The sequence below is a fragment of the Lactuca virosa genome, chromosome 5 (assembly GCF_052849685.1).
Source record: "Lactuca virosa cultivar CGN04683 chromosome 5, Lactuca_virosa_CGN04683_v6, whole genome shotgun sequence".
Classification (NCBI taxonomy): domain Eukaryota; kingdom Viridiplantae; phylum Streptophyta; class Magnoliopsida; order Asterales; family Asteraceae; genus Lactuca; species Lactuca virosa.
In genome coordinates this window covers 178,470,851-178,498,143 of record NC_136430.1, presented here as the reverse complement: position 1 = coordinate 178,498,143, position 27,293 = coordinate 178,470,851, and the positions used below count along the sequence as shown (strand labels likewise).

General features: G+C 36.0%; 1 protein-coding gene, 2 long non-coding RNA genes and 1 other non-coding gene across 4 annotated transcripts; 2 read left to right on the top strand and 2 right to left on the bottom strand.

Annotated features, from left to right (window-relative positions):
* Nucleotides 1-1,516: 1,516 nt before the first annotated feature.
* Nucleotides 1,517-4,505, top strand: LOC145113202 (uncharacterized). The gene is made up of 5 exons (XR_013710747.1): nt 1,517-1,763; nt 2,975-3,284; nt 3,377-3,572; nt 3,655-3,901; nt 3,971-4,505. It is a non-coding gene; the product is annotated as an uncharacterized LOC145113202 (long non-coding RNA).
* Nucleotides 4,506-5,285: 780 nt separating this feature from the next.
* On the bottom strand, nt 5,286-5,373 carry TRNAS-GCU (transfer RNA serine (anticodon GCU)). The gene has a single exon. It is a non-coding gene; the product is annotated as a tRNA-Ser (tRNA).
* Nucleotides 5,374-9,038: 3,665 nt separating this feature from the next.
* LOC145113931 (uncharacterized) lies at nt 9,039-10,192 on the top strand. The gene is made up of 2 exons (XR_013710895.1): nt 9,039-9,817; nt 9,967-10,192. It is a non-coding gene; the product is annotated as an uncharacterized LOC145113931 (long non-coding RNA).
* A 12,868-nt stretch (nt 10,193-23,060) lies between these two features.
* On the bottom strand, nt 23,061-25,600 carry LOC145110841 (putative receptor-like protein kinase At5g39000). Its single transcript, XM_079047153.1, has 4 exons — nt 24,624-25,600; nt 24,341-24,406; nt 24,111-24,257; nt 23,061-23,802 (listed from the first exon to the last, which is right to left on the bottom strand). The coding sequence occupies exons 1-4, from the start codon at nt 25,518-25,520 to the stop codon at nt 23,314-23,316; spliced, it is 1,599 nt and encodes a 532-aa protein (XP_078903279.1). The 5' UTR covers nt 25,521-25,600; the 3' UTR covers nt 23,061-23,313.
* Nucleotides 25,601-27,293: the final 1,693 nt, after the last annotated feature.

Sequence of the window (27,293 nt, the reverse complement as noted above, 5' to 3'; positions counted from 1 at the left end):
GCGGGGCGTACGCAAGCCTCGCATTGACTGGAAACGAGGGCGTTGACCGCGTATGTGAGGCGTACTCCCCCTTACGCGGGGCGTACACTTGCAGAGACCAAAACCCTAATATGTGCTTAATGGCCCAAGCTTCCTAAGCTGCTCTATATGCAAGATCCAACCTTTCCCTCGTTTAAGCTTGCTTCCACTTCTTCTATTTTGCTAATACACCAAGAATGAGGTATTTGAGGCACTCACAAACTCAAGAAACACACACAAAGGATTTTAGGGTTTTAGGGACACTTGAGAGTGATGGAGGCCGGCTAGGGTAAGGTACAAATGACTTAAGGGTGTTTAAATAGGTCACAAGTCCGAATATTAGGGTTTTGGCCATCTGCCATGTACGCCCCCACGTACCCTTTCGTACGCCCCGCGTACATGGTGCACATTCGCGATCATTCTACCTCATTACGCTAAGCGTACTCTTAAGTATGCCCATCGTACAAAAAGAGACCATTTTTGCAAAATAAATTCATTTAAAGGGAAAAGAGTGATTACCTAGTTTGGAGTGTAACAATTTGTAACATATACAGACAATAAAAAATTAACATTATAATTATAAGTTTTGTCAAAAAGATGTAAACAAATGAATTAGCAGTCAGATGATTTAAAAAAAATTAATATAACACATAAACAGTAAATGTAATTTTTAATTTAATTAGCAAATGTTTGGAAGTTCATATTTTCAATTTGTGCAATCCATAAAGTAGAATGTGGGTATTAGTATTTTTCTAAAATTTCACTTCTTAAAAATATTATTTTTTTTATCATTAGTATTAATATATTAGTTAATTATAATTTATAAGATTAATATGAAAAAATTGAAAATATCATAAAGTTACTTTATTGTCAATCTTCATTTCTTTTTTTTTCATTTTTATTCACTTCCCAAACTTTATCTCTTATCTTGTTATATTTCAATTTTCAAAAAAGAATTACCAATATTGCTCTTTACTTCATCATATTTCAAGATCCCAAGAACAATAAAACTACCTGAACATTTAAGAAGACGAGAGGTCCAATTAGTAGAGATGTAAAGAAAGGAGACACGGTCGTCGGAGATGAGCTGAAAACTGAGGAGTATAGCTGGAAACGGTGGAGCAACGGTGGTAATATTCATTATAGGGTTTTCACCGTTCTTGAATTTCTTTCGATATTTTTTTATTCAAACGGTGGAGTATATCTGCATAATTTATTTATAAAAAAAATTTGTTTATTTTAAGTAACCAATATCTATATAAGTTTTGATTATATTTTTTTTGATAAATAATGAATTGAATCTATAAAGTTTATTGATTTTTTTTTTATTTTTTTTGTAAAACTCGTAATGATTCACTCTAATAGTTGAATGACATTTAATCTCCCAAAATAATGTTTGAGGCATATGCTTATAAATTGCTTGGGTGGGATAAGATATGCAATTAAGCTAAACAAATTAAATTTACGATATAACTGATCATTATGTTTTTTTTAGCCTCTGATTTCCATAAAAATTAATTTGCAACATATATTACCAAATAAAACAATACCGCTATCAATTTTTGTTATCGATCCCGCCATAAATTTTCATTATACCGCCCCTTCACGTGATTCCGAAGCTACTATGAGTACTATCTGCTTCTACAACTTTGAAAACCACCGATCGCAAACACCGACTCTCTAAATCAACATGAAATCGAAGTTTTCTGGCTGCTATATTCACTAAAGAAACGCTACGTATTGCTGTAAGATTTCGACTAAAACTCATTTTTTGTATCAAGTTTTGGAATCCGTTTACGTGACTTGAATTTCCGATCCTCTGTTTTGGTTTAATTTATGCGTGTTCGGATTTGGCTTTCTATGTGTTTATTTCAAGTAATCACTTTCGCACTCAATTTTAGTTGATCAAAATCGACTCACTGTTTGTTCATTTTTTCATAATCGACTCACTGTTTGTTCATTCAGCTAGACTATCTGCTCGATTCAAACTTAACCCACTTCTATTCTCAATCTTAACCTCGTATTGTTGTTTCATTTTTTCATAATCAATCTCATTTGCAATTGTTGATAAGTTTCAAGTCATGTGGGTAATCCTTATTGTTGGAAATTGGTAAGTGTTAAGGGTTATTTCATTATGCCTTCCAAGTGTTTGATGTTATGCCTAAAGGACTAGATCGAAACAAATTGTCTCTCTTTCATCACGACTAACAATATTTCAGTGTTTTCTGGCTTATATCTAAAATATGATGTGGATGGACACAACATACATTGACGTTTTCCTTTTGATCAGTGTTGTTTTTTCTATTTTTAGTTGTTGATGTTCATGGAGGAATTTATAAACTTTTCAGGATCAAAACTTTGTAATATGAATGCAACTGAACCTCTTTGTATATTACTCTTTATATGACCAGTGAATTTTCTTGTTAATTTGGTATTTCTTTTTATATTTTATCAGGAAAAAAATGTGCCCCCCCCCCGGTCGAAAATTCCTGGTTCTGCCCTGATTTGTATAAGGTTTTATTAAGTTCAAGTCACTTGAAATTGAAACTGAAACCTAGTAGGGGTCTTTATATCTCTTAGGTATTAATAGAATTTTATATGTTTTTTTAATGAATCCATAGTTTGGGTGAATTGTTTTTTTGATGCTAAGAAATAAAAATCGAAATATGTTGTAGGTATGAATTGAAATACAAGTAAAATGCATACATCTTGTGATTATGAATTTGTATCAGGTAACAAGTGATTTTATACATGTTATTTCAGCTTATATAGACGAACACTTTGTTTGTACTCTAAACTTTATATGATTTATTTGCTAACTAATTTAAAGACTGCATTTTGGAGCAGTTTGTGAACAGTTGAAAATTTGACACTTATCTAAAAAGCAGGTACTGTAACAACACATGAGGTGTAACATTTATGATGTCTCATATTATTCTGTATATATTTCCTCCAGAATAAATATGATGAATGATTAGCCACAACAAGAAGTAGAACCACAACAAGAACCAGAACCACAGCCACAACCACAACCACAACCACAACCACAACCACAACCGAGGAAAAAAAGAACAGACACAAGACTAATCGACCATAAAGAGTCACAAGAAGTTGATTTCAACAATACTGGTCAGCATGTTGGGAAGAAACAAAGTAAGTTTGCTAACGAGTGTGGTGTGATTACGAGGTCGATGATTTCTGTTGAATATACGAGTTGGAAGAAAGTGCCAATTGCTCAAAAAGATATGCTATGGTCGACAATTAAGGTTCGTTATCTACATAAGACCCATTACATGTACTTTCATCTAATCAAGATGTGTTATTAATACTTAGTATCCTTATTCTAAAACAAAAACAGAAACGTTGGAATATTCCGAATGCATGACAACCGTAAAAAAGATGTGCTTAGAACATGCAACAGCAATTGGAGAGCCTTCAAGAAAAGGCTTAAAAAGAAATGTGATAACCAAAGAGATCCACTTGAGACCTACTCATATTTGGAAAGAAGTACATTGCAGAGCTTTAGACAGAGAATATCATCAGAGGAGTTCCAAGTGTTCTGGAATTTAATTGCACGTAATTATATTACTTATTGTGTTGCATTGTTTTAACTGTGTTAATTAATTTCATTTGCAGGAGATAAGTGAGAAAGCGAGGGCGAGTTCAATGCATAATAAGAATCCTGCCCGTGTAGGACCAGTTGGTTGGTTACAGGGGCAAGAAAGCTGAGTGGGAACAAGAGATGGCATCTGGTCAATTGACACCCCAATTGTATCAGATAAAAAGCGAGCGTTCACTGCATTTTGTTATGGGTAGAAGATCTAAAAATGAGTTGGGGTGGAACATAATACCGCCTACCATACAACCGATAGTGGACAAGCTTGTACGCAAATTCTTTTAATCATTTATATCTAAGTAATTACTCTCACTGGTTTACTGTTTTCGTTAACAGGTTGATGTCCAGACTCAAATCTCTGAAGGAGATTTGGTGTGAGGACTTGTTGACAAAGGTAATAGGACCGGAGCACCCGGGCCGTACCAGGGCTGTTGGTCATGATGTTGGATTGAGAAAATGGATGCAAGGGACTGATAAAAAAAAGAGGAAAAAACATGAAAACGAAACTATTGATAAACTGCAGGCAACCATAGATCTGATGGGCTCCCAACCGGCAAAGCTACAAGCACACTTTGACTTACAGCATGGGTCTTGGAACCATGCCCCAGATGATGTAAGCTTAGGGGTTCAACAAAATAGTTGTGGCTCGACTCCAACATTAGATGCTTTGGATGCGATAAAGGTAAATGAGTGTATTTATTTTCCAGTACCATCTAGAAACAATAAAAACTAAACCTGTTAACCTGTTAGTAGAGAAATTATGCTCAGGACTAGGTATGAGCAACAAAACCGAGTAGTAATGTTTTTCTAATTACTTTTTTAGTGATAATATACTTGTTTAACTGATTTAACTAATAATTTTTTTCTTGGATGTTAAATATTGTTTGATTCCATATCATCAGAAGTGGTACTGTATTTCTTTGTATATTCTTATAATTGCACAAATTATTATAAATATATACAATAAGTAAACATTCGTTTGTGAGATATGAACACTGTGCTACCTAAACTGCACTATGTACAAGAAGTAGTTGCGGTATAATTTAATCTTTGAATTGTTTTGATATTAACTTACATAAATTGCCCTTACAGTTTTACGTTCTATTCATAAGTCACCCACTTAGAAACCCCTTTTTTCACTTTTTACCCTTACAACCCAATTAACTTGACATTTGCAACCTTTTTTTCCTTCTTTTTTTCGTTTTTTATCCTTATAATATATATGTTATTACAATAGATACCTTTTTCTACTTGCCATTTGAAGCCCTTTAACTTTTTTTTTTTTTTTTTCCATTTTTATCCTGAAAAACTATGTTTTTATATATACACCTTGCAAGATTCGTATATGTAATGGTATGGACTTTATATACTTTCTACCAACAAATACAAATATACCTATTTTTTATCAACACAATTGTTAAATTTAACTAAAAATAGATTGTCTCTTCATCTTTGGATTCCTATCCAATGATCCAGGACGTAATCCTGGACGTGAAGAATAAAATAAAATTTTCGTTTTTCTTGCTTGATTTACAATTTTCTTAAGATTTTATTTTATATATTCATATTCCATACGTTTAACTAGTAAAAAAATCATTTAAAAGGGGTTTGCGAAATTTGAAAGAAAAAAATAGAAAGTCATCAACGGAAACGGAAAGAGAGGGATTCGAACCCTCGGTACGAATAACTCGTACAACGGATTAGCAATCCGCCGCTTTCGTCCACTCAGCCATCTCTCCCAATTGAAAAACCCACCGCAGCAACTCTTTTTTTATTTTTTATTTTTTATTTTTTTTACAGTTATGTCCTTTACATTTTTATAGATTATTCAAAAACATCCAACTTACAAAAATAATCTCTAAAATTCTTCTCAACTTTACTTATATTACTTATATTGGGCATTGTACTATTTCTATTTAAAGTTACATTTTTATTGATTATTTAAAAACCATCCAACTTAAAAAAATAGTCTCTTAACTCTTCTCAACTTTTAGGAATTCACTCAATGCTTATTTCTTTTAAAATTTTAGTGTTTTTTAAGCTATAATATCCGTATGAAAAACACACGTAGTTGTTAGGAACCGGACCGGGTACACGCAGCGGAAACACACTATCACACACACACAAACTCACGAAAATAAAGCAAGAAGAACACAAGGATTTTACGTTGTTCGGATTCGGTGCAAATCCTACGTCCATGGGCTGCAACTAGAGAATTTTATTAAAACTCACAATATTACAATTGGCTTGACATTCTACACTTGATGTTCTCTCAAGTTTTTTTTGCACACCAAATATGCAAAACATACATGCATATATATAGGTGAATGTTTGCCATGTGAAAACAGAAAGAGTTGTAACCAATTTAAAGTCTACCAACTTCAAGTTTGAACATGTTGAATGCACCACTTATTTTCCAACTTTCAGTTTGAATTTGATTCTTTTATTTCACATGCATAGCCACATGTTTTCAACCTTTCATATTTTACCTAACAATCTCCCACTTGAAAGTTTGAACAACATGGTCCGTCTCTGTCATCCAACTCCAGTAATCTTAAAACAACCAAGTCTTCCAAGCCTCCAGTTCCTAAGAACAAGCTAAACTTAGTCCCATTTCTCTAATTGCAGCCGCCCCTCATCTTCAAGTATTAGAAGGGCCAGTTGAAGCTCCCACTAGCTCCAACTCAGTCGTGGCTAATCCCACCACCGACTCATCTTCTGTCTCAACCGGTTTGGACACTCCACCATATCCAGAGATACACCGAGGACCACTAACACTCTCCAAACTTTGCAAACTTCCAACAAGAGAGAATTTTCCAGTCTTAGTCTTCAAAACCCAACGGCTCTTTGTAACTGTACCCGGAACACACCCCGTGCTCCCACTGTCACAGAATCCCCTGAATGGTTTAGAATTTCCGACTCGTTCAGCTAACATCCCCTTGGCTCCAGAATTCATGTTTGCAAAATGAACTCTCTTAGCAGTAGATTTAGCGAACCATATTTTGTTTTGCTTAATCGGGATGGTCATACTTCCCTCAGCAGGTACCTCAACCATATACAATGACCCACGCTTCATACCTTGAGCAATCACCGAATTACCATTGACCACCATCCATTTACCACCACCAAACCTTACTTCCAGTCCTTGTTTATCCAGCTGACCAACAGAAATCAATTTTTTCTTCAGCTCCGGAATAACCCTGACATTCTTCAGGCTCCATGTAGTTCCCAATGAAGTAACTAGATCAATATCTCCCATGCCCGTTACTTGAAGCATCTCGTCATTTGCTAACCGTATCTTTCCAAAATCTCCTTTTTTTAGATTCACCATCGTTTCCCCGTTGTCCATGGCGTGAAACGAAGCCCCTGAATCCATGACCCAAGAGTCCACAAAACTTTCCATATTGAGTATCAGTGCATCATCCTCAGACACACTCTCAGCACCAGCAATGTTTAATTCTTTCTTGGACATTGACTCTTAGCATGTCCCACCTCTTGGCAGTTCCAGCATTTCACATTCTTCAAAGTTCTAGAAGAACTTTTTCCCCGACTCCCACTGCTCCTGCTATTCCCTCTACCTCTTCCGACATTTAATAAATCAGAAGAAGAAGATCCACCTTGATTCTTGCGTCTGATATCTTCGCCAAGAACCAAATCTCTAACCCCTTCAAAAGTCATACCACTGGTCCCCACGGAACTCGTAACCGCAGTAACTGTTCCGGACCAGCTATCAGGTAGAGAAGCTAGTAGCAGTGATGCTTGAGTCTCGTTATCAAATTTAATTCTCACAGATGATAATTTGGACATAATTGAATTTAGATTGTTAATGTGAACCGTAACTGAGCCTTCCTCATTCATCCTTGTAGTGAACAACTCCTTCATCAAGAACACCTTGTTAGTCGCCGATGGTTTCTCATACATATTTGACAGAGCCTCCATCATACCACGCGCCGTGGTTTCATTCATGATGTTGAAAGCAACGCTCTTCGTCAACGACAATGTAATAACCGCCTTGGCTTTCTTGTCCTTTGAGTTCCACACATCTTCAAAAGCTTTTTCCATTTTCTCCGGTTTGTCTCCGAGTACCATGTCCAAGTCTTTCTGACATAGCAATGCTTCTAATTGCATTTTCCACCAGCTAAAATCAGAACCGTTGAACTTTTCGATTACAACCTTGTCTTCAGCCATTACGACAAACAAGATACAAATCAGGTACACTCGTGCGTGATAAAAAAAATGATTGTACCCTCCAAACCTCGCTAATCTGGCTCTGATACCAGTTGTTAGGAACCGGACCGGGTACACGCAGCGGAAACACACTATCACACACACACAAACTCACGAAAATAAAGCAAGAAGAACACAAGGATTTTACGTGGTTCGGATTCGGTGCAAATCCTACGTCCACGGGCTGCAACTAGAGAATTTTATTAAAACTCACAAGATTACAATTGGCTTGACATTCTACACTTGATGTTCTCTCAAGTTTTTTTTGCACACCAAATATGCAAAACATACATGCATATATATAGGTGAATGTTTGCCATGTGAAAACAGAAAGAGTTGTAACCAATTTAAAGTCTACCAACTTCAAGTTTGAACATGTTGAATGCACCACTTATTTTCTATTTGCCATTTGAAGCCCTTTAACTTTTTTTTTTTTTTTTTTCCATTTTTATCCTGAAAAACTATGTTTTTATATATACACCTTGCAAGATCCGTATATGTAATGGTATGGACTTTATATACTTTCTACCAACAAATACAAATATACCTATTTTTTATCAACACAATTGTTAAATTTAACTAAAAATAGATTGGACCCGCCGCAGCAACTCTTTTTTTATTTTTTATTTTTTATTTTTTTTACAGTTATGTCCTTTACATTTTTATAGATTATTCAAAAACATCCAACTTACAAAAATAATCTCTAAAATTCTTCTCAACTTTACTTATATTACTTATATTGGGCATTGTACTATTTCTATTTAAAGTTACATTTTTATTGATTATTTAAAAACCATCCAACTTAAAAAAATAGTCTCTTAACTCTTCTCAACTTTTAGGAATTCACTCAATGCTTATTTCTTTTAAAATTTTAGTGTTTTTTAAGCTATAATATCCGTATGAAAAACACACGTAGTAACCCGCGACAAAGCGCAGACTCAAATACTAGTTTTATTACAATATTTGTGTTAGAAAATGCAACATTGTAAGAATTGTGTTTGAGTTTACCTTAATATCATCATTTTGGTTGCATAATTGAGACAAAAGACTCTAGTTTTTTAATTAAAATGTTTCTTAGAAGGGTTTGAACTATAATAGATATACTTAGGGGGTGTTTGATTGCTTTCTAACCCAGTTCAGTCAGAAGTTTTTGCTGACTCGGAGTCTATGTGTTTGATGCCATGATTATAGTGGCTGACTCGGTCCATAATCCTCAGACTCGGTCCAAGGAAAAAAAGCTCCTGACTCGGTCATTTTCACGTCTCCCACTTTTGCCCTTTGGCGCTGGATCGCTTCCTATCTTTATCTCTTCCGGACTCTTCCCCATTCAAATTGAAGATCAATTTCTTTCTCAATCACTGAAACGAGAACCCCCAAAAACCATTCATCTCATTCCTTAGCCAATGCTTCCCTTGCTCAGAACACACCGTCCTCCTCCAACCTATGATCGACATCCCACAGCCAACCAAGCAGAGCCACCGACTACACCTTCCTGCTTCTCTAACGTCCTCCTCCACCCTATGCCTGTTGTCGATTGACTATTGAATAACCCATCTGCCCATAGCTACGGTTGCACAATCAAAGTTTGTTATTCTGGTAAATTTCGATTTCCTGATTTTGTGTATCCAATTGGATTTCTAATTTTATATGTTGTTTCCGATTTATGATCCTTATAGTTTCTGATTTTCTGTTTAATATTCGATTGTTTTCTGAATTCTTGATTCTTGTAATTTGTGGATTATAGTCTGTAGACAGTGTTTTCTATTTGATTTTGAAAATTTTGATTTTATATATTGAGGGTACTGAGGTCTGAGGTTCCAAAAGGATTTCTCTTCACTTCTTCAACCTTTGGTATCTCTGTTTCTCTTGTGTTTGTCTCTCATCATGGCTGGTCAGCCTCTCAAACAGATTTTCAGGCTCACCTCATTACTAATGGCTAGTGTTATTTGTTTAAAGGTTAGCTTCTTTTTGTTAATTGCTCTAATCAATTTTAAGGATGCGAACTTTCTGATGTGTGGCAGCAAACAAAGAGATGGTTGCTTCTATGGAGCTCTCCATAGCTTTTTTTTTTTATTTTTTTTTTATTATTTTTTATTTTTTTTCAGATTTGGTGATGAAGAAAGTGATTGCATATTCAACCATTTACATGAAATGATGTTGTGTTTCAGATAGAATTGAAGGCTTGAAGTATCACAATGGATGAGATTGGATAGAGTCACGATTGTTTAGAAACATTGCATTGGTTCTAATGTAGTGCTTATATATACACATGGAAACTATTGTAAACTGTGTTCTTGATTTTTAATAAAAGTGTTAATTTTAGTGTCACAACTAGCATTTTTGCTAGCAAATTCTACTCTCATTCAATCATTCACCTAGTGTAATAACTTGTACTCTAATTGAATACGATACTCTATGCTCGTTCAAATACATCTCATATGTGCAAATAAGGGCTGGAAACCCTTGAAATCCCGGTTTAAGTCCATTATGGACTAGAATTTCCTTATTGGGCCTAATGGACCAATATGCTTCCAATTTAACTATCTTGAACATAGAACTCTCAAATGGGCCCTAATGGGACCCATATACATGAAACTTAATATTTTGGGCCTTATAAGCCTAAAATGAACTAGGTTAACTTTAATGGGCCTTATTGGGCCATAACAAATCTAATTAGCCCTAGTGGGTCATAAAAAAAAATCATTTCTAGATTTATTTTGGGCCAAGAATCATTTAATTGGGTCATAATATGGATTAAACACCAAAGGCCCAAAAATTATTTCTCTTTCTCTAATTCTCGGCCCAACCTCAAGCATGAAGAAAGAAGAGTTGACTTTCCATGCCACCTCATTTGTACATATTGGTCTTCCATGCAATTCATCCCATGTTTCCATGCACCACCCTTATCTCCCCTCTCCTCTATTAATTCGGCCCAACCCTCCCCATTTCACCCTATTTTTCACTTCAAACAACACAAGAACTCTCTCAAATCTCCCTCTCTAGCACAAGAAAGTTCCCTCATTCATCCCTTCAAATTTTCGAAGATTTGTGGGTGTGTTCAAGAGATTCTTCTTCAAGATCACCATCTTTGGTAAGTTTTTCACTTAGATCTATGATTTCACTTCTTGATCTCCTCAAAAATCTCCTCTTACACCATACTTTCGTGGATCATGATCTCTAGAACCCTTTAAGTTCGAAAACATCCTCAAGGAGTTTGCTAAAGTCGAGATCTCTTCATTTCTTCTTCAAAACCGAATCCAACACCCCAAGGTGAGTTCATACCCCCTTGTTTTTGGTTTTACTTGTTTTTGGGGGAGAATACAAGTTGATTTGTGTAGATATATGTGTATATGCATGATTATGTGTGTTTTCCATGAATTATTTGGTGATTATGTGTTGGTTTCTTCATTAATCTAAAAATATGTTAAGAACTTGAAGTTTACCACTTGGATCTTCATAAGAACCTTGAGAAAAGTATGTTTTATCACATATATTACATATAAACTTGTAGATCTGGGAATTATACACTTAAAATAGCAAAAATGAGTGTTGTGCTCAAAGATCTATAACTTATACTCAAAAATCAGCTTTTGACAGGAAAGTTTTAGCCCAATATCGAACTGTTTTGACCCTCTTAATGGAAATATTTTTCAAAACTGTTTTACATGGATAAAGTTCCGATTTATACCTTTAAAATGACTACTCGCACGTTTTCATACGAGTTTTCTACAATTTTTGGCGAATTTTACAAAACTGCCTATCAGATTTGAAATAATTTCGGACCAGCCTGTGAAGGCGAGCAATTTCACACTAGTTAGAAGCCATTAAAAATTTTGAGAACAATTGTGAACAAAGTAGACACAATTTCCAAACTTCCAGCGTTTACAGATCCAAATTTCGACTTACGATGATTTTTCTACAAATTTTCCAACAACTAGCTCAGAAAAGCCCAAAACCAGAAAATTGCGTGTTTTCACAAAAATCAAGACAAAAATGATATTTTTGACAAAAATGGGTTTAAAATGTTATTTTTACCACAAAATAGTCATCAACACTAGTTTTGAACAAAATGGAGACTAAAGTGTTATTCTTACAAAATTGGGCCTTAATTGTAAATTTTTGGCTTATTGGGCCAAGAACGTCATTTTTACAAAAAGTAGGCTTTTATGCTATTTTAGTGAATACTTGAACCAAAACCAACGATAAACTAACAAACGGATAAATTTTATCATTTTCTAGGTTATTGGGCCTTAGTGGCCCATTTTTATGTGTGAGAGGTCCTGTATACTATTTATATGTTTATTGGGCCTCGTTGACCCATTAACATATGCGAACGGACCTTGGATATTATTTGTGTGCTATTTGGGCCTGTAAATACCTTACATGTGAAATGGGCCTTAGTTGTCCTTTCACATATATTTCGGGCCCATGTTATATAATCTCATTGGGCCTTGAAATGATTTCATGTTTAGCGATGCCGTAGTGGTTCACTTACATGAATCATTGGGCCTAGAATGAGTTTATTCTTTTTTCTTCGCGTAAATTCGATTAAGGATCTAGTGAGTTTTTATCGGTTGGCACTTATTAAGTGTACGATCGTAGCCTGTAGTTATAACCAGAGTCTCTTGAAGGGAGAGCGGGGATTTGTGTATAGATCTATACGGGGATGACACCCCACAACTGAGCTGTTCGCTACAGTTAAACTAACTCAGTGTAGGGTGACGAAAACCTTATTCTATTCCGGCGGCGTCCCAAAGACGCAAAGACAGGCGAAATTGTCAATATTAGTATGGTTATGACGGCTCGCTTAGAGGAATTAACGTTATGAAGTTTACGGAAGACCCTTCTCTTTTACAGACAACATCGGGTTGTCTGGGAATATTCTCTATACATGCTCTTTACATTCTCTCTACATTCACTTTACCCTTTTAGTCAAATAAACAAAAACATACATGCATTGATACAAGGTCTGACACAAATATACTAAACAGTTTGTAGAAAATATCGGATTTTCTGGTGGTTTCAAAATTATACAAATCATTTTCACAAACATGCTTATGAACTCACCAACATTTTATGTTGACCGTTTTTCAAAATAACTTGTATTCTCAGGAAACCGTTGAAGCATGATGAACGAAACAAACTAATGGATAACGTGTTATATTTTGTTTCATCATACTCTTACTATTTTGGCATGTAATATTCAAATACAATACTCGATGTAAACAATGAATGTTGTTATATTACATGTGTGGTGATGATGATGTTATGTTTCAGTTATATTCACTGTAATGATATTTCAAGATGAAGTCACGCACAAGCCCCCGGACGTTTCCGCCGTCTGGTTCGGGGGTGTGACAGATTGGTATCAGAGCATTGTTTATAGTGAACTAGCATATCTAATCATACAGGATATGCAACTATAAATACAATGGGACTAAACAACTCTGAACATAATAATTAAAATACATACCTATGTGTGCATTTTAGAATAATAACACAACAAGAACAGTAAAAGTTTTTGGAGGATTTGAACATCGCTATTAAACTCGGGCAGTTATGTAGCCGTATTGGGGGTGAATGTAGCCTGATCAACTACATTCATTCAAAATACAACCAACATGTGTTCGGGAGTAATTGTGATGGACAATGAATCAAAAACTTACCATTTAATTATCCAAAGAGCTTATAGAACCAAACCTAAACAAAATTAAATTACTATAGGAGTAATTGGTATGCTATTTGTTTTTAGCATTTATGCCCCTTCGTGCAATACACTATAGACGAGTATCATTAGCCAGGGAACCCCTATCTCCCTAGTCAGGGAATAGCAGGGTGGCTCGACTCAGAGGAGAACACGGAGTAGAACTTGCAGATGGACCCGTCAAGTCAATCGTGGACCTCGAAGAGGAAGAGCCAGAGGGCAATGGTGATGATGACTCGGATGCAGAATCTATTGTCATCAATCCTCCATGTAAGGCCAGAGTACCGACTTATCGTGTGGGCCCCGGTGGCCCCATGCCCCCTTGGACACACGATATTTGGAGATAGAGTCGCCAGCAGGGGATACGACCACACTACGGTAGGAACCGAGGTCTCTTCGATCTTAGTCATAGAGGACCAGCTGACCGGGCCCTCCCAGTCATGGTCCGACGCACCCGAGGTATTGATAACCAAGCTCAGAACACCCCAAATCAAACGGAACAAATGCGGTTTGCTATTGAGAGAGATGAGAGACAAACACAAGAAGTGAACGGAGACTCCCGGGCGAGACAGTTAGTTTGAGAGGTACGACTACGAGGTACCGAGCAACAAGTAGCTCGTCTCCGAGGTGCACCCACTTCATCAGCACCACCACCAGACACTTTCCACCACAATTAGGATCAGCCTTTTCTTTTTCCCCTACTATCCGATATGACTCTCTTTCGTGTACTAAGATGGTACTTACCAATGGAAAAATTATCTGCTATCTTTATTCCAGATTACTACATAAATTCAATTATATGCACAACCGAACCCTCAAAACCGCTAAACACTTAAGGATCTCGAAACCGAAACAATCCATATACTTTAGGGATAGACATAACGATCGTGCCAAATCTGCGATTACCTACTACCGTAGATACATCATAGGGATGTAGATGGAAACAATGAGAATCATACGACGAGATGCGAAATTTATAGAGTACAACCAGAAATGATGATCATTACTTACGATTTGGATTATCAACGTGCAGCAGGAAAATGCCATCCCGCAGGAATAACAAGCGCACCCACGAGACACCGCTCCTGCAGATGGACTCTGCTACGTTCCAAGCTGCTGTAACAGCGACAGTAACCGCTGCTATGGCACAAATCAATGCAAACAACACCAATGGAGGCGGGAATAGCATTGACAACTCCAGCCGAAGGAACGAACATGGAAACCAACAAGTGACAGCCTATCAAGGAACTCCAAACCCCAAGCTTAAGAGCAGGAAGCTGAAGTCTGGAAGTAAGAGAAAGGGGCAACCCACTCAAGGGTTCTCAAAGAAGCAACATGTTGTTGCTGTTCATACGACCATGACCCCTATTACACCAACAACCACGAGACCATATGCTGGAAGCCTTCCAAAATGCAACCAGTGCAATTTCCATCATAATGGAGCCTGCCGGGAGATGCATTGTAACAAATGCAACCGAAAGAATCACACCACCAAATACTGTAGAACTTATCCATGCCAGAATCGTCAGCCAAATGAAAACGACAACAATCGCAACAACCCTAACAGCAACACCAATGATGAGACCAGTTACACCTGCTATGGGTGTGGAGGAACCGGTCACTTCAGGCACAGTTTCCCCAAGGATAACAATCAAGGTGCAGAAGGATCAGAAATGGTCCCGACCTTGGGTCAAGGCGAACCAGTCCAAGACCCGACGGTTGTTACTGGTACGTTCCCACTTAACAACTCTTTCGCTTACCCCTTATTCAATAGTGAAGCTGAGTGAAGCTTCGTTAGTAACAAATTCGAGCACTTACTAAAATAACAACCCCATAGGGTAAACTAAGCCTTAACGGGGGATATAGCTAATGGGAAAAACCGAATCAACCAAAGATGTTTATGTAGAGTACAACTTAACACTAAACAACCATTCATTTCAAATAAAATTTAATGCCAGTAAATATTAGGAGTTTTGATGTGATAATTGGCATGGTTGGGTTAAGACCCCATCGTGCTGATACTATGTGTCGCGAGAAGGCCGTTTGCCTTCACCTTCCCAATCACGGAACCCTAAAAATCTATGGTGATAAACTCGGCGCCAATCCTCGTCTTATCTCGTGCATCAAGGCACAGAAGTGCCTGCACCAGATGAACTACGTTTTCCTCGCTCTTGTTGTGGACAAGACCAAGGAAGAAGTAAGCATACAAGGTATTCCAATAGCATGCGATTTTCCGGATGTAATTCCCGAAGAACTTCCAGGAAAATCCTAGAGAGACAGGTCGAATTTCGAATCGACCTCATAACGGGAACCACATCAATTGCGAATTCACCCTATAGGTTGACTCCCGCCGAAATTCAGAAGTCATCCAGTCAATTAAGAAAATTTTTGAGCAAAGGATCCATCGGACCAAGCTTCTCACCCTGGAGAGCTTTGGTCTTGTTCGTCAAGAAGACGGATCCTTTAGAATGTGCAGCTATTTTAAGGAATTGAATAAGCTCACTATCAAAACCCGACACGCACTTCCTTGGATTAACGACCTATTTGACCAACTTCAAGGAGCTAGTTGCTTCTCCAAAATGGATCCAATATCCGGTTACCATCAGCTCCGAGTCCGAGAAGAGGACATTTAAAAAAAAAACTGCTTTCCGAACTCGTCGCGACCATTTCAAATTCATTGTGATACCCTTCGGTCTAATGAATGCTCCCACGGTATTCATGGACCCTACGAACCGAGTTATCTCAAGCATTCCTAGTCAGCCTTTTTAATTATTTTCATCGATAACATACTCATATGCTCACGAAGCAAGAACAAAACATTGTCAACATCTACGACCAGCCTTGAAAGCATCAAAGCCGGAGAATATCGCGAAGAGAACACTACATGGATGGATAAAACTCTCGAAGTCGAAGGATGAAGCTCATAGTTATGCGAGTTGAGTTAGGCGTTATCTGGGCGATCGTCGATAGGTTAACCCAATCTGCCCATTTCCTGCCAATACAGAAATCAAACAAGATGGAAAGATTAGCTCGGATCTATATCAAGGAGATCGTGAAACTCCCTGAAATATCGGTATCTACTATCTCAGATCGAGATAACGGAATTTCTTTAAGACTTTGACAGTCACTTCAGAGGGCTATGGGAACATAGCTAGATATGAGCGTTGCTTACCACCTTCAAACCAATAGCCAAAGCGAACGGACCATTCAACCACTCGCAGTCATGCTCCGAGCCTGAGTGTTTGAATTTAGCAAGTCATGGGATACCCAGTTGCCCTTGATTAAAATTCTCACGCAATAACATGTATCACACGAGCATCAAGGTTGCTCTTTTCGAGGCTCCTTATAGTCATAAATGCAGATCACTCGCCAGTACTCACACGGGACCAGAAAACTATTCGCGAGATGACAGAGAAGATAATCCAAAGCAGAACTCAACTTCAAGCATCACGAGACCGACGAAAGAGCTATGCTGACAAGCGGCGTAAGCCATTAGGATGTCAAGTCGGGGATCGCGTGTGATTAAAGGAATCTCCTTGGAAAGGGATGATTCGCTTTAGGAACCGAGAAAACTAAACCTGCGATACATCGGATTGTTCGAGATTCTTGCTCGGATTGGTCCAAAGACTTATAGGCTGCAGCTGCCTGTAGAGCTCAACAACGTACACCCCGTGTTCCACATTTCAAATTTGAAAAAGTGCCTATCAGGCAATCATTCAAATTCGAAAGAATTTCGGGACGAAATTCCCTCTAACGGGGGGATGATGTCACAACTAGCACTTTTGCTAGGAAATTCTACTCTCATGCAATCATTCACCTAGTGTAATAACTTGTACTCTAATTGAATACGATACTCTATGCTCGTTCAAATACATCTCATATGTGCAAACAAGGGTTGGAAACCCTTGAAATCTCGGTTTAAGTCCATTATGGACTAGAATTTCCTTATTGGGCCTACTGGACCAATAAGCTTCCAATTTAACTATCTTGAACATAGAACTCTCAAATGGGCCCTAATGGGACCCATATACATGAAACTTAATATTTTGGGCCTTATAAGCCTAAAATGAACTAGGTTAACTTTAATGGGCCTTATTGGGCCATAACAAATCTAATTAGCCCTAGTGGGTCATAAAAAAAAATCATTTCTAGATTTATTTTGGGCCAAGAATCATTTAATTGGGTCATAATATGGATTAAACACCAAAGGCCCAAAAATTATTTCTCTTTCTCTAATTCTCGGCCCAACCTCAAGCATGAAGAAAGAAGAGTTGACTTTCCATGCCACCTCATTTTTACATATTGGTCTTCCATGCAATTCATCCCATGTTTCCATGCACCACCCTTATCTCCCCTCTCCTCTATTAATTCGGCCCAACCCTCCCCATTTCACCCTATTTTTCACTTCAAACAACACAAGAACTCTCTCAAATCTCCCTCTCTAGCACAAGAAAGTTCCCTCATTCATCCCTTCAAATTTTCGAAGATTTGTGGGTGTGTTCAAGAGATTCTTCTTCAAGATCACCATCTTTGGTAAGTTTTTCACTTAGATCTATGATTTCACTTCTTGATCTCCTCAAAAATCTCCTCTTACACCATACTTTCGTGGATCATGATCTCTAGAACCCTTTAAGTTCGAAAACATCCTCAAGGAGTTTGCTAAAGTCGAGATCTCTTCATTTCTTCTTCAAAACCGAATCCAACACCCCAAGGTGAGTTCATACCCCCTTGTTTTTGGTTTTACTTGTTTTTGGGGGAGAATACAAGTTGATTTGTGTAGATATATGTGTATATGCATGATTATGTGTGTTTTCCATGAATTATTTGGTGATTATGTGTTTGTTTCTTCATTAATCTAAAAATATGTTAAGAACTTGAAGTTTACCACTTGGATCTTCATAAGAACCTTGAGAAAAGTATGTTTTATCACATATATTACATATAAACTTGTAGATCTGGGAATTATACACTTAAAATAGCAAAAATGAGTGTTGTGCTCAAAGATCTATAACTTATACTCAAAAATCAGCTTTTGACAGGAAAGTTTTAGCCCAATATCGAACTGTTTTGACCCTCTTAATGGAAATATTTTTCAAAACTGTTTTACATGGATAAAGTTCCGATTTATACCTTTAAAATGACTACTCGCACGTTTTCATACGAGTTTTCTACAATTTTTGGCGAATTTTACAAAACTGCCTATCAGATTTGAAATAATTTCGGACCAGCCTTTGAAGGCGAGCAATTTCACACTAGTTAGAAGCCATTAAAATTTTTGAGAACAATTGTGAACAAAGTAGACACAATTTCCAAACTTCCAGCGTTTACAGATCCAAATTTCGACTTACGATGATTTTTCTACAAATTTTCCAACAACTAGCTCAGAAAAGCCCAAAACCAGAAAATTGCGTGTTTTCACAAAAATCAAGACAAAAATGATATTTTTGACAAAAATGGGTTTAAAATGTTATTTTTACCACAAAATAGTCATCAACACTAGTTTTGAACAAAATGGAGACTAAAGTGTTATAGATCTATACGGGGATGACACCCCACAACTGAGCTGTTCGCTACAGTTAAACTAACTCAGTGTAGGGTGACGAAAACCTTATTCTATTCCGGCGGCGTCCCAAAGACGCAAAGACAGGCGAAATTGTCAATATTAGTATGGTTATGACGGCTCGCTTAGAGGAATTAACGTTATGAAGTTTACGGAAGACCCTTCTCTTTTACAGACAACATCAGGTTGTCTGGGAATATTCTCTATACATGCTCTTTACATTCTCTCTACATTCACTTTACCCTTTTAGTCAAATAAACAAAAACATACATGCATTGATACAAGGTCTGACACAAATATACTAAACAATTTGTAGAAAATATCGGATTTTCTGGTGGTTTCAAAATTATACAAATCATTTTCACAAACATGCTTATGAACTCACCAACATTTTATGTTGACCGTTTTTCAAAATAACTTGTATTCTCAGGAAACCGTTGAAGCAGGATGAACGAAACAAACTAATGGATAACGTGTTATATTTTGTTTCATCATACTCTTACTATTTTGGCATGTAATATTCAAATACAATACTCGATGTAAACAATGAATGTTGTTATATTACATGTGTGGTGATGATGATGTTATGTTTCAATTATATTCACTGTAATGATATTTCAAGATGAAGTCACGCACAAGCCCCCAGACGTTTCCGCCGTCTAGTTCGGGGGTGTGACATTTAGAGTTCAAGAAATGAGAGAGGTTATTAAGGTAAGATTTCTTCAAAAAGCTCCTAATAAATAATAAATTGGTTTTCGAATTTTGACTGTGTTCATTTGATAATCCTCAATTTATCAGAAGGCATGATTGCTTCACAGAGAACTCAAAAACCATGAAATCAAAAGATTGATATTTTGAGGGTAATATAGTCATTTTGTACAATCATTCAGATGCAAAATCAAACAACAAGTTTCTGTCAGAAGTTAACTCAGTCGGAACTGCTAACTCAGTCAGCTTCTAACCCAGTCAATTCTAACCCAATTAGTAACTATCAAACAACCCCTTAAAATGGTTAAAATTTCAAATATAGTTATTACATTATTATGCACTTTTTTTGTTTATTATCCTTCAAAGATCTTTTATTTTTATTTTTGTTTTACTATATGTGTACAGATGCCTACCCCTTGTGAATTGGTGTTACCCTATGGGGAGTTGGACCAAAATGTGCCAAGGGATTGGTCTTTCCATATGGGAATGGGTTAATACACACATTGCCTTTACGAGAAAATCACCTGAAGGTTATGATAGACGACATCGATAGTAGATATGAAAATTTTCCTCTTCCTGTGATGACAAAAGAAGTTGCTAACCTACAAGGGGCGGTTGGCACAGTAATTCAATAGCCCTGGATTGCAATTATTCTTGCAAAGGTACATATGCATTATGCTTTACTTTTTAAGCTACTATATAAACAACAAATTATAATTGTATGTGATATTCAAATGAATTAAAATGTAGGAACAAAGAGCGAAGAAACAAATTCCAACCACAAGTTTGGTGCCAACAATTGCAAGGGCTGGTACAAACAAGAACATACCCAACCAAACATCCAGCAAGGCGAGGCCGATTGAATATCTTCGTGATTGCTTGAAGACCAACCAAGTGGTTAACATTGTAGCCGATTCTGGGATTTTGGAAGTCGGGACTTGATTTTTCGGTTACATGTGAAGAATATTTTCGACTGCTGAGAAAACAAACAACTGATGCTTCCATCATAACTGCTTGGCAACTGTAAGTCCATAAAAATTTTACTATTGTTAGTTGACCATAACATTTTTTGTTTTCTTGTTTGTAGGATTCTTCATTCAATGGTTCAGACACGTATGAACAAATGTTCTTTCTTGAACCCTTATAATATTCTAGGGGAGGCATGCCAGAAAAACCGAGAGGGTATCGTTAGTTATCTTGTTAATTCCATTTGTCTGCACCACGGAAAATTGTTTCTCATTGCACCATATTTGCAAAAGTACAATAATTTCTTATCTTTATTATTATTATTTTGTTTGTTTTCTTATTATTTATACTAAATGTTTAAACATTTCTAGTAAGCATTGGGTGCTCTTGGTGATTTCCCTTCACAATCGCATTGTCTATATTTTGGATTATCTTAAGGATCGTATAGAAAAGTCTGCCGACTACCATTACCTGCTAAAAAATTACCTGCTCAAAAAGCATGTGGACATGTAAGAAATTACTTACATCATAGCAAGATATAAATCTTTTTATTATTTTGAACACAACACTTGTTTATTTCTTTTAAGGGCTTTCATGAGGTATGAAAAAGACACTTCAACTCCAATTGGATGGATTTTTGCTGAGGTAATTCATCTTGTTATATACCAAAACAAATAATTGTTGTAGTTTCATTTGTTTGATTAATGTTTACTTTTTGCTACAATTTTGAGTGCAACCAACAAATTGGTGGTTTAGAGAGCGGGCATTATGTAATGCGATGGATGTTTGATTTCTTGATGACAAGACAACATGAATTTCCTAGTAAAGTAAGTATCTTTTTAATATTTGTTCATTTTGTTTATTGCAACAAAATATTTGGTTTGTTAATGAATATGTTTAATTTTACATTTAATATAGTCCGGTAGCATTTGGGATGACAAAAGTCCCTTTTAGGAAAAGGTGTTGCTTGCAACTGTTGCTACCTGGTCTAGAGAGTTTTTGAATAACTATATGAATGACGTGGTCTTCTAAAAAACATATATGGTTAGTTATTGAATTCTAAAACTTCCTAACTTTGGTTTAATTATCTTTTGTTGGAGTTCTTACCTTTTTACTTTCATTTGTTTGTTTTTGGGTGAGGTTAGAAGAAAGAGCCATTACAATTAATTTTTTGGACAATCCCTATGCCAAGTCAAGACAAATGTTTTTTTTTTTTTTTTTTTTTTTTTTTTTTTTTTTTTTTTGTAACTTTTCATGCAAGTTGTATGATGTATGAAATTACCAAATCCATGATTTCTTTTGCTACTTACACAATTGTCTTTGTTTGATTATATTTTTATCAATGACTATTATGGTTTATTTAACATTTCCACATAAAAAACATTGTTTATCTGTGTATAATCTATGTTATAAATTGATAGTCTATAACTATTTTACTATTATTTTTATAAAATGATATTAAAAAAAAATATAAGAGTGTTAAAAGGAACCGGTTTCTAATCTAGAAACCAGGTTCTAAGCCTATTATGGAAAAAAGGGTAAAAGTCTATTCCGGCCCGGTTGTTTGTATGAACAGGTATATATTTTGTTTTTATATGCCCCGGTTATATTGAAGGGAACCGATTCTAATATTCATAGGCAGTTGGGACGGAAAATGTTATATGCCCCTGTTATATAAATACAAACCGAGCTCTATTTGTAATAAAAAGACCCGGTTTAGAACCGGGTTCTATTACGTATTCCACATAGGACTCCCCAACATCAAACCCGGTTGCAAAACCGGCTTCTTTAAGCTATTTAACCGGGTATTTTAATGCTTTTTGTAGTAGGTTTCTGTATACCAGTAAACACAAGGCATGTGGCTTGAGGTAGTGAAGGAAAGATGAGTGACCGAAAGAAGAAAGTAGAGAAGGAAACAAAAGTAGAGAAGGAAACAAGTATCAGGAGGAGGGGGAGAACACGGTGAGGATGATTTATTTATTTTAAGATTTTTTAATAATTAAATTTAGTTTTAAAAAAGGATAAAAGAAGTTAAAAGGGCAAAACAGTTATTTTATATAGCTCATATACCATTCATGCAAGTTTTAGAAATCATACCGTTTGTTCATGTTAGTTTAGAAACCACATGGACCTTTTGTATCAAAAATAATTAATAAGGACTGAAGGTGTAACTTTCAATAAACTACAGGCACCATTTATATAATTTTTTCTATTATTTTTATTGTGTTCTAAATCACAATCTCAAATACAATACATTACTTTTAAAATTTGGAGAGTATCATAGTAAATTTTGATCCTATCCACATTTTTTGGAGAGTATCATAGTGAAATTTTAATCCTATCTACACTTTTTGGAAAAAAACCATAAAAGACCAATCTTGTTGTTTTGTCTACAAATAATTGTATTAACGTACAAGCACAAGATGCAAGAAACTAGCAAAACTGTGTAGGCATCCGATAATCACTGACTAATAATCAGCGCAGTGAATATGGTTCCCGAGGCTTTTGTAACTTCTATAACTCCTTAGCAATCTTCATGTCTTGTATCATAGTCTGGAAGGCACGTATCTGTGTGATTGATGCTACTTTGTTCTTCCTCATGGAATATCTCCGCCATGCTGCTTGAATGAAGGATGCCGCCCAAGTCCGCCATCGCCTGAAATGAAGGACAACAAATTTCAACTCTTCTGCTGGTAATGCAAATGCCTCCACATCTCTCGCGACCTTCAAGGTTCTAGTGGAGGATGGGTGGTTAGCCCCGGATTCAGGGTCTACTGCCCAGATTAGAAGCTCAGCGCCACAGAAGTCTCCTTCTTTTAGAAAACCACTGTTGAATAAACCATCTGTGGTTTCACTATCCAGACAACCACGTATGATGAAGAGCATTTCATTGACTGGATCTCCTTCTCGGATGAGGTAACTATTATGGGTGTATAAACGCGGCTTCAGTCGTTGACAAATGTCATCAAGCAACCGCTCATTCATGTTTTTGAACAAAGGAACCTGCAATACAGTTGGAACAAACAATCTTTTGATTATTGACAAAATATCCTCAACTTTTCACGATATAAAGGAAACTCATGGGCCCAACTTGATAATATAAAGACAAAAAGCTGATTTTACTCGACAATGTTGGTCGCGGTCTGAGTCTAATAAACTCTGTAATGAAATACAAGTGTTCAACATTACAACCTATCTGTCCTGTCCGTGTCCATCATAAGGAAAAGAGCATCAAAAGTAAACAGTGCAACTTTCTTTAGGGATCAATTGTGACAAAACTTTAAAAGATTGAATAACCGGTATAATAATACCCTCTTGAGCAAATCAACACAAATGTGACGATTTATGTCTCTTCTAGGATAGTTGGGTAGATTTCGAACCATGCTCTCCTCACCCACTCCATGAGTTTCCAACCACTTATATTGATCGTGGCGTCTCACTTGTTCTAAGAGATCAACCTGAAAAGGAAATTTAATAAAAATCATCAAAATAACTTGTCAATGCTTACCACTTACAAAACAACTAACCAAACCAAACAAACCTTTTCTGGTTGGAGCTTTTCAAAACTGGGCTGGCTTGTCTGCATTGACATTAAAGCTGTTGAAAGCTGTCAAAAGGATAGATTTTGTTAAGCAACAAACTGAACCAACTAATAAGTCAAAATTAGAATCTTTGCTTTTTATTTCATATATGATAATATAACCATACTCAATATAAACTTTTGTTTTCTTTTATATTTTTTCTTCAAATCTTTATCAAAACATAGATTGAAACTATAATAGAAAAAAATGAATGAATAGAGAAGGCAAAGGAGAGCAAATTACTTGATATTGCAGGGCAGTTTCAAGTCCTCTCACGATGTCATTCATTAATGGACGTTTTTCATTGTCACTCTTTAAACATTGATAAGCAATTTTTGAAAACACCTTCAAAGAACTAGGATGTATTTCATCCCTTATATTACTCCATACAATTTCATTTAGGCTGTTTTGTCTATAGTGCTTCCGTACCAATTGAGTAAAGGATCCGTTGTTGCCAAAACACAACCTCCCACACAAAACCTCAAACAAAACCACACCAAATGAGTAAACATCCGACTCCTTTATTAGTATCCCAGACTCTAAATATAATGGATCACAATACCCAATGGTACCTACAGTATTATTGGTCACAATAAATGTATACTTTTGGTTAGCTGGACCAAATCTGGATAGACCCAGATCTGCGATTCTTGCGTTCCAGTTTTCGTCTAGGATGTTGGAACTTTTAATGTCACGATGTAGTACTCTTTGCTGGGTCTCACCAGGATCATGAAGGTAGGCTAGTCCACGAGCTGCCCCAAGGCAAACCTTAAGGCGTCGAACCCACGTTAGATCTTTGTTGTCAAGATGCAAGTCAAGACTTCTATTGGATGCATACTCGTAGACTAGAATCTTCTGGTCTTTCTCGTCACAAAATCCTAGGAGAGAGACAATATTTTGATGCCTATAAACTGAAAGCATAATTACCTCCTTCCAAAACTCAGAGTCTCCTTGCCCAAACGCACGATCTAAATGTTTTAAAGCAACCATGCTATGCCCCTTCGAGTGGAGTAATTCTCCCTTATAGACTTTCCCAAATCCTCCTCTTCCAATGCAGCTGTCTTCAGAAAAGTTGTTGGTTGCTGATTCTATAACTTCCAGTCTAATTCTGAGGTGTTCGAACTGTTTTAGAACAGACATCCTTTTTTATCAGAAATACGAAGCAAGAATAAAACTTCCAAATAATTAAAGTTGAAGGTGTCTAAGGATGGCGAAGAGGGAAAAAGGAAAAGGGGTAGCGAAACTGAAAAAGGAGACGAGACATAAGTGGGAGAAAAAGTTACCGGCTTTTCAAAAAGTTTTGATCATGCTGTCATTTTTAAATGTGGTATGAAATAGAGATTTTTTTAAATATTTTAAGATGTTTGTATCGTAGATTATAGAATTCAAATATTAAGGAATGCTTAATACTTGGTTTAGAATTCAAGAAACCATAACCGTATCTAATTTGAGTATACTACAGTTTGCTCCATGGCACCTACTTGCGGTTTGATTCCATATTTTCAAAGTTGATATTGTTCGTCCCTTGATCGTCAAAAGTTTTATCCTACATGGTGTGGGAGACTTTTTGCATCGGTAAAACCTTTTGTGGCACTTTTACCGGTGGTAAACAACATACATCAACCTTTTCTTTTGTCAATGATAAATCTAATATGTGAACTTCCACCAATGCAAAATTTCAATGGTAAAAACATTTTATTATTTCCTGATTATTCATTGCATTTTTTTTTTCGTTTTAATATAAATACTTCTGGTAAAAAACCACCACACCCTATTTTTAGCCAAAATGTGGCAAAAATTATAAAAACTTATGTGGCGCTTATTTGGCATATTTTTACCATTGGTAAAAATACTACCACACTCTTTAGCCTTAGCCTATGTTTGTCGGTTCTCATTCTTTATATTCTTATAAAATGACTATTATATATATATATATATATATATATATATATATATATATATATATATATATATATATATATATATATATATATATATATATATATAAATTAGGGGTGTGCAAAAACCGCACAAACCGTCCGCACCGCACCGCATAATGCGGTTTAGAATTTCGTGGTGCGGTTTGCGGTTCATCATTTTATCAAACCGCACTATGCGGTGTGATTTGCGTTTTGTATTTATAAAATCGCGGTTCAAACCGCACCGCACCACATGTTATATATATACTTTTTTTTCTTTACTTTATTATAATTTCAAATCACAATTTAGAAACGATGTATTTAAATATATTTCTTACAATAACCGAATATCAATAACGTAACATTAAATCACTATTAGATGAAGATCCCACAGTTTATAAGAATATAGCAACTATAACGGCAATATAGAGCAATAACAATGACACTTACAAAACTATACTAGCATGAATCACAATTTATTAAAAACGATTTAACTTGAAAATTGTATTTGTTTTTATAAAATGAAAGCAATCAATTTTTTTAACCCGGTCAGTTTTTTGGTTTTTTGATAGATTTAATGTTGAACAATTCATTAAACCGCACAAACCGCAACCAAACCGCATAAACCGCTCGCAGCAAACCGCACCGCATAACGCGGTTTTGAACATCTGTGGTGCGGTTTGCGGTTTCTAAAATATTCAAACCGCATATGCGGTGCAGTTTGCGGTTTTGACTCTAAACCGCACCAAACCGCACCGCACACACCCTTAATATATATATATATATATATATATATATATATATATATATATATATATATATATATATATATATATATTAGGGGTGTGTGCGGTGCGATTTGGTGCGGTTTAGAGTCAAAACCGCAAACTGCACCGCATATATATATATATATATATATATATATATATATATATATATATATATATATATATATATATATATATATATTTTGGTTTATTCACAGTGTTGATAA